This window comes from Carcharodon carcharias, chromosome 14 (assembly GCF_017639515.1).
Source record: "Carcharodon carcharias isolate sCarCar2 chromosome 14, sCarCar2.pri, whole genome shotgun sequence".
Lineage (NCBI taxonomy): Eukaryota > Metazoa > Chordata > Chondrichthyes > Lamniformes > Lamnidae > Carcharodon > Carcharodon carcharias.
This window is the reverse complement of record NC_054480.1, coordinates 70,217,482-70,232,646: the sequence shown is the minus strand read 5'-3', so window position 1 is coordinate 70,232,646 and position 15,165 is coordinate 70,217,482. Positions and strand designations below refer to the sequence as shown.

General features: G+C 43.5%; 1 protein-coding gene across 4 annotated transcripts in view; it reads right to left on the bottom strand.

The window, feature by feature from the left end:
• Window positions 1-15,165, bottom strand: part of LOC121286924 (AP-1 complex subunit gamma-1-like) — a 113,269-nt gene that overhangs the window by 14,064 nt on the left and 84,040 nt on the right. For 3 of the 4 annotated variants that reach the window (XM_041204215.1, XM_041204214.1, XM_041204216.1), the window contains exons 15-18: window positions 13,674-13,763; window positions 6,140-6,267; window positions 5,192-5,296; window positions 2,211-2,346 (exon numbers count right to left, since the gene is read on the bottom strand). In XM_041204215.1, the coding sequence (XP_041060149.1) occupies window positions 2,211-2,346; window positions 5,192-5,296; window positions 6,140-6,267; window positions 13,674-13,763 (459 nt within the window). Of the gene's footprint in view, window positions 1-66; window positions 509-2,210; window positions 2,347-5,191; window positions 5,297-6,139; window positions 6,268-13,673; window positions 13,764-15,165 lie in introns of all 4 variants that reach the window. The other variant, XR_005945109.1, reaches the window with a different exon arrangement.

Below are 15,165 nucleotides of genomic sequence, written 5' to 3'. Positions count from 1 at the left end.
CACTAGCTGTTTATTTCAACAGTTCACTTTGTGTTTTTTTTAAATATAATATTTAGAACAATCTACCTAAGCGGGGTTGGTGTATTTGGTGACCACTTTGGTGCCTTCGGAGACGGCGTGTTTGGCCAGTTCCCCTGGCAGCATGAGGTGGACGGCGCTCTGGATCTCCCTGGCCGAGATGGTGTGGTGCTTGTTGTAGTGAATGAGGCGCGAAGCCTCGGAGGCGATGCGTTCGAAAATGTCGACAACGAAGGAATGCATAACACTCACGGCCTTGAACAAGATCCTGGTGGAAGGGTGGAGCTGCTTCAGCACCCTGTACACATAAGTGGAATAGTTCTGCTTGTGAGATTTTCTCCACTTCTCAGGTGGCTTCTTGGTTACTTTAGTCAGCGACTGTTTCGACACCTTATGGGGCGCACCGCCCTTCACTGCAGCCACCATCTCAGGCACTCCACTCGACTTGGACCAACTCAAGTCAGTGTATCAAGGGAAAATCAATTTAATTCTTTGGAGATAATTGCACAAAGTTAGGACTCAGGGATTGAGGAAAATATATTAGCATGGATTGAGGATTGGTTAATGGACAGAAAACAAAAGCAGGAATTAATGGGTCATTTTTGTGTGTACAAATTGTAACTAGTGGAGCATTGCAAGGATCAATGTTAGGGCTTCACCTGTTTACAATCTATATCAATGATGAGGGGACCAAGTGTAATGCATTCAAGCTTGCTGACAATAAAGATTAGCTGGAGAAAGTAAGCTGTGAGGAGGCTATATAGACTAAATGAATGGGGAAGAACACTCTAAATGGAATATAATGTGAGGTAGTGTGAACTTATCTACTTTGGAAGAAAAAATAGAAAAGCAGAGTATTAAAAGATGAGACTGGGGAATATTGGTCTTCAAAGGAACTTGAATGTCCTAGTGCATGGATCACAAAGGCAACACGCCGGAACAGCAAGCAATGAGGAGAGCACTCAGTATGTTATACTCTAACATATTTGTAATAAAGGATAAGAGTAAAGAAGTGTGGTACAATTGCATAGAGTCTTGGTGAGACACCAGGAGTATTGCTTACAGTTCTAATCTTCTTACCCAAGGAAAGACAGCCTTGGAAGGAATGCAACAAGCATTCACTAGATTGATCCCTGGCATGAAGAGATTGCCCAATGACTATTCCATAAACTGGGCTTATATTCCTAATAATTTGGAAGAAGGAGGGGGGCTGTCATTGAAAGATAAAAAATAGCCCTTGAGGCACTTGATAGAGAAGATGCGAGGGGGATTTTTCCCCCGGCTGCGGAATTCAAAACTGAGGTGGTTGCAGTTTCAGTTTAAGGGGTAGGTGATTTAAGACTGAGATGAGGGGATTTGTCTTCACTCAAGAGGGTTGTGGATTTTTGGAATTCTCTACACCAGAGAGTGGTGGTTGCTCAGTTTTGAGAACATACAACGACATAGATTTCTGGATAAGAAGGAAATGAAAGGATATGAGGATAATGCGGGAGGTGGACTCGAGGTTGAAGATCAGTCATGACTATATCAAGTGGCAGAGCAGACCCAAGGGTTTGAATGGCTTACTCCTGTCCCTATTTCTTATGTAACTTGAGGTTATCAATTGCAAATGTTGGAGGCAGAAATAGAGGCCATCAGGACGAATCAGTTGTCTTTTGTTCGTCTTTTAGCTTCTGCTGAAACTGGACATAATCATCAAAAAGAGATACTTAAACACTCGCTCTTAGCTCTCAAAGTTAAAATTCTATCTAAACTATCCAGATTCCCATTTCACCACTTGTCTCTTTAAATTCGCTTAATATTTCTGTATCAACATGCAATCTAAAAATCTCTCATTCACGATCCAAAACATTATATGCTGAGTCTTCATTCATCGACTTAGCTCATTATTGTACACCATGCTTATTCCCCATTAACAGAAATTCCCATTATGTAACATACTTAACCTCAATTTATTCCTCATTATTAAAGTTTGCCTCTCATTAATCCAACTCAATAATTAAAATATGACAGGCTGCTTTAATTTGTGATTTGTCGGACAGTAATTGATTAGTCCCCATTAAGACTTAGGCTGGCATATATGACACTGGATTTTTCCTGCAGCAGTGATTCTTGCCTCAAAGTATCTTTGTATTCAGCAGATTCTGTATTTCAAAGACACAGTTGAAAAACATGCAGTACATTCCACTTACCTGGGCTTGTTGGGACAGCTGCTCTTGCACTGGTAAGCTGCCCCCCTCCTCCTTCTCTTCACCATTAACCACAGCATGCATCGGCCCATTGGCTGCACTCTTCTGTATGAGAGGCATTCGCTCCAGTAAGGCTGGTCTAAAGAAATATGGACGTTCAGTATCACACAAGAGAGCCCGTTTGATGGGGTTCTCACCGCTACATCTTGCTTTATTTCCTACCTAAGAAAGCTTCAAATTTCACATTTATTTTAACGCCAGCTTTGGCCTATTTCCTGATCATACCAGTCTGATACAAGCAGAAACATTGAAAATTTCTGGCACAGAAGGTAGCCATTCAGCCCATCTGGTCTGTGCCAGCCAAAAAAGAACAATCCAGCCTATGCCCACTTTCCAGCTCTTGGTCTACAGCCTTGTAAATTAAGTGCTTCAAGTGCACATCCAAGTTTTTCTTTTAAATGCAATGAGGGTTTCTGCCTCAGGCAAAGCATTACAGGCCTCGCCCCTGCCTGTCAACACCCTTAGTGCAAAGATTTCTCAACTTCACTCTAATCCTTCTACCAATTACTTCAAATCTATGCCCCCTGGTTAATGACCACTCTGATAAGGGAAATAGATCCCATCTAAACCTCTCAATTAAATCACTTCTCAGCTTCTATTCTAAACGAAACAACTTAATCGAATTCAATCTTTGCGCGTAGCTAAAATTCTCCATTCCTGACAACATCTGAATAAATCTACTCTGTACCCTCTCCAGTGTGATCACATCCTTCCTATAATATGACCAGAACTAGTGCTTTGTATAGTTCTAGCATATTCTCCCTGCTCTTATAGTCTATGACTCAGCCAATAAAGGAAAGTATCCCATATAGCTTCTTGAGCACCTTATCTACTTGCTCAATTCAGGGATCTGTGGACATGCATTCCAAAGTGCCTCTACACTTCTCAATATCCTATCATTTATTGTGTATTTCCTTGCTTTGTTTGCTCTCTCCAATTGCACTGCCTCACAGTTCTCCAGACTAAATTCCATTTGTCACTTTTCTTGCAGTCTACAGCTTTCTTCCTCACTATCAACCACCATTAATTCTTGTACCAACTACAAACTTCTTCAATGTAAGAGGCAATGTAAGAATGATTAAGTTGAAGTCATTTATATAAACCAGGAAAAAGAAGGGACCTTGTACTGAGCCCTGTAAAACCCCACTGGAAACAGCTTTGTAATTACAAAAAAAATCTGTCTACCATTACCCCATGCTTCCTGCTGCTGAGCCAATTTTGGATCAATTTGCCACTTTCCCTTGGATCCCATGGGTTTTTTCTTTTCTGACCAGTGTGCCATATGGAACCTGGTCAAGAGCGTTGCTAAAACCCACGTGGACTACATCGAATGCACTTTCCTCATCGACCCTCCTGGTTTGAACAGAGGAACAGGAAAGTGGCAACCACATTGCTAGAAATATATTATAGAACCCGTTCCCCTGCCTCCCCGCAGAACATCTGAGCCACTGCTGGTGCTGTGTACTTGGCTCTGGCTGTACTCCCCAGAGGAACCATCGCCATCAGCAGTATTCAGCAAAATCAAAAAGGCCCATAAAAATTAGAGCAGCATGTGCATAAAAAATAATTTACAACTAGCTTTCACTGCTGGCTCGCTCGGTACAGGCATTGTTCGACTAAGCCAACCTGGCCCCAGGTTCCCTTTTTGGTTTGTGCTCTGTCGGCAGGATCTCCCTTCTCTAACCTAGGGACGTGAGGGTACCTGGTCTGTGCTGCTATCCATCAACCCCTTGGGATAAGCGGCAAATCCCCCACGGTGAAAGAGGTTACTGATGTTCACTGTCTTACCTCAACTGAAAAATGCTCTATTAGATGAAGTACTGAAAGGAAACTGATAGGAGGCAGCAACTTCAGAGTTGGGGGGAGAGAAAAGCAAAGGAAAAAAAGTGGGAAAAATAAAAAAAAAAATTAATTCTGAATACTTGTGAGGGAATTGAAAAAATCAATGTCACTAATTTATGTCACTCCTTACCTGGCAAATGAAAGGGTACCAAAAGAAACAAGCTGCTTCAGTTAATCCATTTAAAAAAAAAAGATTCACTAATGACTCCCTTTGCTTGAGCATGAACATTTTGGTTCAGTGGGCCTTTCTGGGTCCTAAACAAAAACAGAATTACCTGGAAAAACTCAGCAGGTCTGGCAGCATCGGCGGAGAAGAAAAGAGTTGACGTTTCGAGTCCTCATGACCCTTCGACAGAACTCGAGTGAGTCCAAGAAAGAGGTGTTAAAGTGCACCTATGTGTTCTTTTGTTCTGTTGTTTGTGACATCTTTTGATGATCTGCTTCTATCACTGCTTGTTTGTCCCTACAACCACACCAACCCCCTCCACTTCTCTCTCTCCGCCGCCCCCCCCCCCCCCCCCCCCCCCCCCCACCCACACACACACACACACACACACACACACACACACACACACACACACACACACACACACACACACACACACACACACACACACACACACACACACACACACACACACACACACACACACACACCTTAAACCAGCTTATATTACACCTCTTTCTTGGACTCACTCAAGTTCTGTCGAAGGGTCATGAGGACTCAAAACGTCAACTCTTTCCTTGTCCACCGATGCTGCCAGACCTGCTGAGTTTTTCCAGGTAATTCTATTTTTGTTTTGGATTTCCAGCATCCGCAGTTTTTTTGTTTTTATCTTTCTGGGTCCTAAGCTGCCAAATGCTAGACATTAACTTTTAGACAGTATTGGATGATAACTACTTGAAGAGCTCCACCAATGCCAGTCAACAAAACAAGGACAAGAGCAGCTCAAGAGACCTTTCCAAACCTGGACTGGGAGCACAGACCATGAAGGATGATGAGGATGAGTTGCACCTTACTTTTATATTTCAACACATGCTGCAAGACTCATTTCCACAATAAAAGGTCAAGTCTCACTAACCTCATGTGGTCAAACCTCATGAAGAGTGCATTGTACTCCACTGCTCGTTGTTGAAGTTCCACATCTAAACTGCTTCCATAGGTAGAAACTGCCTTCCTGATGCGACTGAAAGGATCACAGGTTGCAGTCAAGGAGTGAAATATCTTGTGAAAAGCTTAGTGATCTGAATCAAATAGGCATTGGAAAAGTAAACCAAACTTTCCAAAATAATTTATGCTTAAAGGAACATTCCAGGATCCAGGATTCCCTTTTATCTTTAAAGTGCCAACTCTCACTGGGTAAAGTTCCACTGGCAGACCTCAGTATTGGCAATTGTACCTCAGTGAGAGCACCTTCAGGATAGATGGAGATGTTCATCTAAAAATGTTAAAATAGGAGATGGTGCTATTTGTACTTGGTCAATGCCAGGTGGCCATTAAGTAACCCAAATACTTTCAGAAAATGCCAACAGCTTTAGATGGCTAAGCTCCTGCGGGAAGGGAGTGGGATTCTCAATGAAGAAAATATCAACAGGAGAATGAGCTAATCCATATATTAGACAATGGGGTCCACAATCTGCAAACTGTGACAAAACTGTAGTACACAAGTCAATGAAGGAGCTGTGGACAGTCTGAAAGACACCAGGGTTCCTGTCCTGCCTTGTGCATAGAGAACAGACACAGGAGCTCATATGAACAATGATGACTGTGAATTACTTCAGGATCAGGTTACTGTTTTTTGAAAATAACTTGAAAATAGAAGCAGCATTTGACAACCAACTCCCCATTCCAGTGATAAAGTGATAAAGTACCAGCAAGGACTCCCAATATTCTCAGAATTTGTACTCCACCTCTCAGCTGAATCAGCACAAAGGTTTTGAGATTTCTTATAGACAGAAAATCAATTGTTGTGCATTTTGTATGTTTTAGGAAGAGGAAAGATTGAGATACCAACACACTTTCTACTTACTCCGTGCTGCTCTGCAGTCGTGTGCTAAGCTTCATAATGGCAGTCAGTGCATATTCCCGTGTTGTAAGTGCCGAGAGGCTGGACTGCAGAATCTTCTCCAAAACATCCAAAACTTCATCTTCTGTAACCTAAATAAGAAAGGAAGTAGCTCAGTAGAGTTATCAAGAGTTGCACAGTGCATACACAGGAAGCTCAATAAAAGCTACAGGACTCAAAACAATGAAGAAAATTATTTTTAATTAACCAGGCCATTTACATTTGGAAAGAATATAGTCCATCAGTGACAACGCAATGGAATCTAGCTTGGAACTCTGATGCCATATTGTAGACAGTACTCTATAAATATCCAATTCCAGCATTCTCCAACTGTAAACAAACCAAACTTCCTAAATACAGTTTAATATTAATTTCAGCAGAGAACTTGACAATTCAATTGAGCCATTTTTTTTCCCTCAAAAATGATGGGAAAGAAAAGGCCAGCTGGTCAATGCAGCCTGTTCCATACACATAAATATAAAAACAAAAAACTGCGGATGCTGGAAATCCAAAACAAAACAGAATTACCTGGAAAAACTCAGTAAGTCTGGCAGCATCGGCGGAGAAGAAAAGAGTTGACGTTTCGAGTCTTCATGACCCTTCAACAGAACTGAGTGAATCTAAGGAGAGGGGTGAATTATAAGCTAGTTTAAGGTGGGGCGGGGGGGGAGGGAGAGAGAAGTCAGGGGTTGGGGGGGGTGGTGGTTGTAGGGACAAGCAAGCAGTGATAGGAGCAGTTAATCAAAAGATGTCACAGACAAAAGAACAAAAGAACACAGAGGCATTGAAGGTGGTGATATTCTCTAAACAAATGTGCTAATTAAGAATGGATGGTAGGGCACTCAAGGTACAGCTCTAGTGGGGGTGAGGTGGAAAGACTAGCAGGGCATAAAAGATTTAAAAATAATGGAAATAGGTGGGAAAAGAAAAATCTATATAAATTATTGGAAAAAACAAAAGGAAGGGGGAAGAAATAGAAAGGGGGTGGGGATGGAGGAGGGAGTTCAAGATCTAAAGTTGTTGAATTCAATATTCAGTCCGGAATGCTGTAAAGTGCCTAGTTGGAAGATGAAGTGCTGTTCCTCCAGTTTGCGTTGGGCTTCACTGGAACAATGCAGCAAGCCAAGGACAGACATGTGGGCAAGAAAGCAGGGTGGAGTGTTGAAATGGCAAGCGACAGGGAGGTTTGGGCCTTTTTTGCGGACAGACCGCAGGTGTTCTGCAAAGCAGTCGCCCAGTTTACATTTGGTCTCTCCAATGTAGAGGAGACCTCATTGGGAGCAACGAATGCAGTAGACTAAGTTGGGGGAAATGCAAGTGAAATGCTGCTTCACTTGAAAGGAGTGTTTGGGCCCTTGGATGGTGAGGAGAGAGGAAGTAAAGGGGCAGGAGTTGCATCTTTTGCGTGGGCATGGGGAGGTGCCATAGGTGGGGCTTGAGGAGTAGGGGGTAATGGAGGAGTGGACCAGGGTGTCCCGGAGGGAACGATCCCTACGGAATGCCGCCGGGGGGGGTGAAGGGAAGATGTGTTTGGTGGTGGCATCATGCTGGCGTTGGCGGAAATGGCGGAGGATGATCCTTTGATGCAGAGGCTGGTGGGGTGATAAGTGAGGACAAGGGAGACCCTATCATGTTTCTGGGAGGCAGGAGAAGGCGTGAGGGCGGATGCGCAGGAGATGGGCCGGACACGGTTGAGGGCTCTGTCAACGACCGTGGGTGGGAAACCTCGGTTAAGGAAGAAGGAGGACATGTCAGAGGAATTGTTTTTGAAGGTAGCATCATCAGAACAGATGCGATGGAGGTGAAGGAACTGAAAGAATAGGATGGAGTCCTTACAGGAAGCGGGGTGTGAGGAGCTGTAGTCGAGGTAGCTGTAGGAATCACTAGGCTTGTAATGGATATTGGTGGACAGTCTTGTCAGCTTGCTCCTGCCCCACGGAACTCATTTCTCGTTATCTTGACTCCCTTCTCTCTCTCCTTGTCCAGTCCCTTCCCACCTACATCCGTGATTCCTCTGACACCTTACGTCACATCAATTTCCAGTTCCCTCTTCACCGCTTCCTCTTCACCATGGACTTCCAATCCCTCTCCACCTCCATCCCCCACCAGGATGGTCTGAGGGCCCTTAGCTTCTTCCTCGAACAATCTCCATCCACCACTACTCTCCTCCATCTGGCTGAACTTGTTCTCACACTGAACAATTTCTCCTTCAACTCCTCTAACTTCCTCCAAATAAAAGGTGTGGCTATGGGTACCCGCATGGGCCCCAGCTATGCCTGTCTCTTTATGGGGTATTGGAACATTCCTTGTTCCAGTCCTACTCCGGCCCCCTTCCACAACTCTTTCTCCGGTACATCAATGATTACTTTGGTGCTGCTTCATGCTCTCGTCGGGACTTGGAAAAATTTATTAATTTTGCTTCCAATCTCCACCCCTCCATCATTTTCACATGGTCCATCTCTGACACTTCCCTTCCCTTCCTTGACCTCTCTGTTTCAATTTCTGGTGATAGACTGTCCACCAATATCCATTACAAGCCTACCGACTCCCACAGCTACCTCGACGACAGCTTCTCACACCTTGCTTCCTGTAAGGGCTCCATCCCATTCTCTCAGTTCCTTTGCCTCCGTCGCATCTGTTCTGATGATGCTACCTTCAAAAACAGTTCCTCTGATATGTCCTCCTTCTTCCTTAACCGAGGTTTTCCACCCACAGTCGTTGACAAGGCCCTCAAATGTGTCCGGCCCATCTCCCACGCATCCACCCTCATGCCTTCTCCTCCCTCCCAGAAACATGATAGGGTCCCCCTTGTCCTCACTTATCACCCCACCAGCCTCTGCATTCAAAGGATCATCTTCCCCCATTTCCGCCAACTCCAGCATGATGCCACCACCAAACACATCTTCCCTTCACCACCCCCGGCGGCATTCGGTAGGGATCATTTCCTCTGGGACACCCTGGTCCACTCCTCCACCACCCCCTACTCCTCAACCCCCACCTATGGCACCTCCCCATGCCCATGCAAAAGATGCAACACCTGCCCCTTCACTTCCTCTCTCCTTACCATCCAAGGGCCCAAACACTCCTTTCAAGTGAAGCAGCATTTCACTTGCATTTCCCCCAACTTAGTCTACTGCATTCGTTGCTCCCAATGCGGTCTCCTCTACATTGGAGAGACCAAATGTAAACTGGGCGACTGCTTTGCAGAACACCTGCGGTCTGTCCACAAGAATGACCCAAACATCCCTGCTGCTTGCCATTTTAACACTCCAACCTGCTCTCTTGCCCACATGTCTGTCCTTGGCTTGCTACATTGTTCCAGTGTAGCCCAACGCAAACTGGAGGAACAGCACCTCATCTTCCGACTAGGCACTTTACAGCATTCCGGACTGAATATTGAATTCAACAACTTTAGATCTTGAACTCGCTCCTCCATCCCCACCCACTTTCTGTTTCTTCCCCCTTCCTTTTGTTTTTTTCCAATAATTTATATAGATTTTTCTTTTCCCACCTATTTCCATTATTTTTAAATCTTTTATGCCCTGCTAGCCTTTCCACCCCACCCCCACTAGAGCTGTAACTCTTTCGAGTACAAACCCGTTTCCATCTGTTTATTCAGATGAAGTTACATTGTTTCATAGTTTGCCATTGTGAGATTTGAACTCTTGATCTTGGGTTTACAAACCCAGTACCATAACCACTTGGCTATTTAGGCCAAGCCCCACTAGAGCTGTACCTTTGTAAATGTATCTCAGCTACACAGAATGTGAGCTAAGCCTGCCCTGTCTGTGGCTTCATCCAGCTGCAGAGCAAAGTAGCTCTTTCGAGTACAAACACGTTTCCATCTGTTTCAGATGAAGTTATATTGTTTCATAGTTTGCCATTGTGAGATTTGAACTCTTGATTTGAACTCTTGATACTCTTTTGAGTAAACCTGTTTCCATCTGTTTCAGATGAAGTTACATTGTTTCATAGTTTGCCATTGTGAGATTTGAACTCTTGATCTGGGGGTTACAAACCCAGTACCATAACCACTTGGCTATTTAGGCCAAGCCCTTCAAACCTAGGTCCCCAGAGCATTACCCTGGGTCTCTGGATTATCAGTCCAGTGATTATACCACTACACCACCATAGATCCTCAAATTTCACCATCTGCTAGGGTGGGATTTGAACCCAGGTCCCCAGAGAATTAACCAGGTTTCTTAGAACATTAGTCCAGTGACAATACCACTTTGCCACCACCTCCCCTTAAACATGTTTCCATCTGTTTCAGATGAAATTACATTGTTTCATAGTTTGCCATTGTGAGATTTGAACTCTTGATCTTGGGGTTACAAACCCAGTACCATAACCACTTGGCTATTTAGGCCAAGCCCCACTAGAGCTGTAACTCTTTCGAGTACAAACCCGTTTCCATCTGTTTCAGATGAAGTTACATTGTTTCATAGTTTGCCATTGTGAGATTTGAACTCTTGATCTCAGGGTTACAAACCCAGTACCATAACCACTTGGCTATTTAGGCCAAGCCTTATAAACACATTTCCATCTGTTTCAGATGAAGTTACATTGTTTCATAGTTTGCCATTGTGAGATTTGAACTCTTGATGTTGGGGTTACAAACCCAATACCATATCCACTTGGCTATTTAGGCCAAGCCTTTAAATTGTAACTCTTTTGAGCACAAACACATTTCCATCTGCTCCTATTCAGATGAAGTTACATTGTTTGCCATTGTGAGATTTGAACTCTTGATCTTGGGGTTACAAACCCAGTACCATAACCACTTGGCTATTTAGGCCAAGCTTAAAATCCACTTCCATCTGTTTCAGATGAAGTTACATTGTTTCATAGTTTTGCCATTGTGAGATTTGAACTCTTGATCTTAGGGTTACAAACCCAGTACCATAACCACTTGGCTATTTAGGCCAAGCCCCACTAGAGCTGTACCTCTTTCGAGTACAAACCCGTTCCCATCTGTTTCAGATGAAGTCACATTGTTTCCCATTGTGAGATTTGAACTCTTGATCTTGGGGTTACAAACCCAGTACCATAACCACTTGGCTATTTAGGCCAAGCTAGATTTGGAACATTTAATTTAACTGATCCCCAACATCACACTTTGTATTTCAATATTATGGTGTTTTAGTTATTGTAACTCTTTCAAGTACAAACACGTTTCCATCTGTTCCTATTCAGATGAAGCTACATTATTTCATAGTTTACCATTGTGAGATTTCGAACTCTCAATCTTGGGGTTACAAACCCAGTACCACAACCACTTGGCTATTTAGGCCAAGCCCCACTAGAGCTGTACCTTGAGTGCCCTACCATCCATTCTTAATTAGCACATTCGTTTAGATATCACCTTCAACACCTGTGTTCTTTTGTCTGTGACATCTTTTGATTATCTGCTCCTATCACTGCTTGCTAGTCCCTACAACCACACCACTCCCCCCGCCACTTCTTTCCCCCCAACCAACACCGCCCCACCGCCCCCCCCCCCCCCCCCCCCCCCCCCCCCCCACCTTAAACCAGCTTTTTATTCACCCCTCTCCTTAGATTCACTCAGTTCTGTTGAAGGGTCATGAAGACTCGAAACGTCAACTCTTGTCTTCTCCGCCAATGCTGCCAGACCTACTGAGTTTTTCCAGGTAATTCTGTTTTTGTTTTGTCCCATACTCATGATGGCTGGAGCATCAGGACCTTTCACTACACTGTAATACTAGACTGTGGATCTATACTATTAGCCCTATATTACTAAAGTCCTGATTTTAGGCTTAGTGCTGTGGTCAGGTGCTTTCAGAAAATGATGGTGGGTAGTGGGGGGCGGGGTGGAGAATGAGCAACGCTTCTCTGCTAGCTCTGAAAAGCATTGATAGAAGGCTTGTGTGAATGGACTATTTCTTCCACATCCACCACTTGTATGCTCAGACACAGGTGGGTACCAAGGGACATTAAATCTCAAAGCTAACATAATATGACTGTGTTAGGACACTTTTAGCAACGTGTGTTCTGTTTCAATTAGTTTGTAATTAGCACTGAAGTGTTTGAATATTGTTGGCATAGCTTAAATATATCCAAATTAACAACCAACCATGCATATTTTTCAAACTGATTAATAATGAAGAGTCTAAAAATTGTGTCACAGCCAAGGCCCTGGGCCACAGAATTATACAGAAGTGTAGTTTTCACAGAATCACATAATTTTACCGAGTGCGAGTGAACATAAAGCTGAAGGCAGCTTTAACAAGTTTGGTAACACTCCAATAAATAGTTTTAAGTGCAGAAATGACACCAGTGGATATCGTATTTTAAATTCAAATTGAATTCAGTAGATGGCTACAAGAAAATCCTTCAATTTACTGAAATTCCCACATTTTATCAACTGAGCAGTAGAATTTCCACAGGGTCACCCAATCATCCACAGTAACTTCAGTGGGAAATCCAGGGAATCCCCAGAAAAAAAAACAGTACAGCTGTGGATATTCAGACAAAACACCACTGGCAAACGATGAAAGCTGTCAATTCAGTTAACTGCCAACTCAAGTGCAATCAAGTCTTGATCTTTAATTCAAGAGCAAACGGCTCTTTCTGAACAGCAATTAAAGAATTGGTTCCTCTTGGTTCCCCACACTTGCCACCCCACCCCCCATCTCCCTCCACTTTCTCAAGCTCACTCCTAAGTCATTCATGATCTTTCTCCTCCAGGAGAAGGGCAAGGGTGTGTCCTGGACCCCACCAATTCCATTCCAGTTGTATGCCAAAAGATACATCAGGGGGTCTTGAGTTAGCTCTCCCCAATTTTACCTCTTATCTCCAAAATGAAGCTCCAGCCACGACTTGGCATTTTCTTCTTACTGGGACCAAAGCTTGCATATATATGCTGCCTTTAACAAGGAAAATGTCAAAATGTACTTTATGAAAGGGATTGGGGAAAAAATAGGTAGGAATAAAGAAATAGATAATGAGCTAGGATGAGAAAGTTTGGAGAAAGTATCAAAAGCTTAGTTAAAAAGATAGATTTTGAGTCTTTTAAAAGGGTAAAACAGAGGAAGCGGGGATTTGGGAGGTCAATCTAAACAGCAGAATCAAGATTGTTGAAGTACTAATAATGTAGTAAAGGACACAGCTAGTGTACAAAAGGCCTGAGAATCAGAAGAATGAAAGACATGAAAGTGAACATAAAGTTGGAGGTATCTTCAGGTCAAGTAGGGGAAGACATGGAGATACAAGAGACCAGAAGTTCAGCAAATTGTAGGACACCACTCAGTAGCATAATGTGATGCAACAGCTATATGAGCGTCACCTTACTTTTAACACTTACATTGCCCTTGCACAATCCAAAGACCAAGAAATAATTCAGCAGTCACTAGAGTATTAAATAAGTGAAAGCATCATCAACCAGTTGTAATACAGCTGTTTGAGACTTCCATTGACTGTGTCAGGAAAAGACAGGTCTTTACAGCGTGCTAATATTGTCTTATGCACACAATCACACCTGAACTGGTGTTTCCTCCTCAAACTCGCCCGACAGTAGAAGGTCCCCATATTCTCCAATGCACCACACTGCCACTTGCACCAAGGGTTGCTGCAAAAGAGAAATGAGTCTAAGTTCAAATGTGTGTGCTACTTATGGATCAGTCCATTTTCAGGCAAATTCAGACATATTAACTCATACATTAATACAATGGCCATGTAACAGAATATATGGAAACTACACTATGGGGTTAGGAAACGTACTGTTTAATGAGATTAAATTTTCATTGAATACTTCAAGGTTTGTCAGAGAAATCGGATTTAAAAGAACACACATTTTATAATAAATCAGACTGGAGTAATTTACAAAATTAAAATTGCATCACTGACTCAGGAGAGGAGGGGTTGATGGAAAGAAAGGGGAAGCGTGCGAAAAGCAAGGGAGAAAAAAGGAAGGGTACAGGGAAGAGTTAGGGGGGCCAATCTTCAGCCAATTCTATTCACTCCCATATATCAAGAAATGGCTGAAGCACTGGATGCTGCAAAGGAAATGGGCCCTGACAACATCCTGGGAACAAGCTCGTGCCTAGCTGCCAAGCCCTAGCCAAGCTGTTCCAGTACAGCTACAACAATGGCATCCATCCGGCAATATGTCCTGTCCACAAAAAGCACAACAAATCCAACTGGGCAGTTACTGCCCCATCAGTCTTCTCTCGTTCATCAGTAAAGTGATAGAAGGTGTTACCAACAGTGCTATCAAGCAGCACTTACACTGCAATAAGTTACTAACCATTGCTCAGTTTGGGTTCCTCCAGAGCCACACGTCTCCAGATCTCATTACAGCCTCGGTCCAAACATGGAAAAAAAAGAGCTGAACTCCAGAGATGATGTGAGAGTGATTGCCCTTAACATCAAGGTAGCATTCGCCTGAGTGTGGAATTAAGAAGCCCTAGCAAAACTGAAGTCAATGGGAATCAGGGGGAAAACTCCATTGGTTGGAGCCATACCTAGCACAAGGAAGATGGTTGTGGCTGTTGGTGGCCAATCATCTCAGTCCCAAAGCATTGCTGTAGGAGTTCCTCAGTATCCTAGGCCCAACCATCTTCAGCTGCTTCACCCTTCCCTCCATTATAACGTCAGAAAAAGGGATGTTCACTGATGATTGCAGAATGTTCAAAACTATCTGCAACTCCTCAGATACTGAATCAATCCATGTCCATATGCAGCAAGACCTGGACAAGATACAGCCTTGGACTGATAAGTGGCGAGTAACATTTGAGCCACACAAGTGCAAGCGATGACCATCTCCAACAAGAGAGAATCTAGCCATCTCCACTTGACATTCAATGGCATTACCATCACCGAATCCTCAATTTTAACATTCTGGGGCTACCACTGACCAGAAAGTGAACTGGACCAGCCAAATAAATACTGTGAGCAGGTCAGAGACTGGGAATCCTGTGGTGAATAACTCACCACCTGACTTCCCAAAGCCTGTCCACTATCTACAAGGC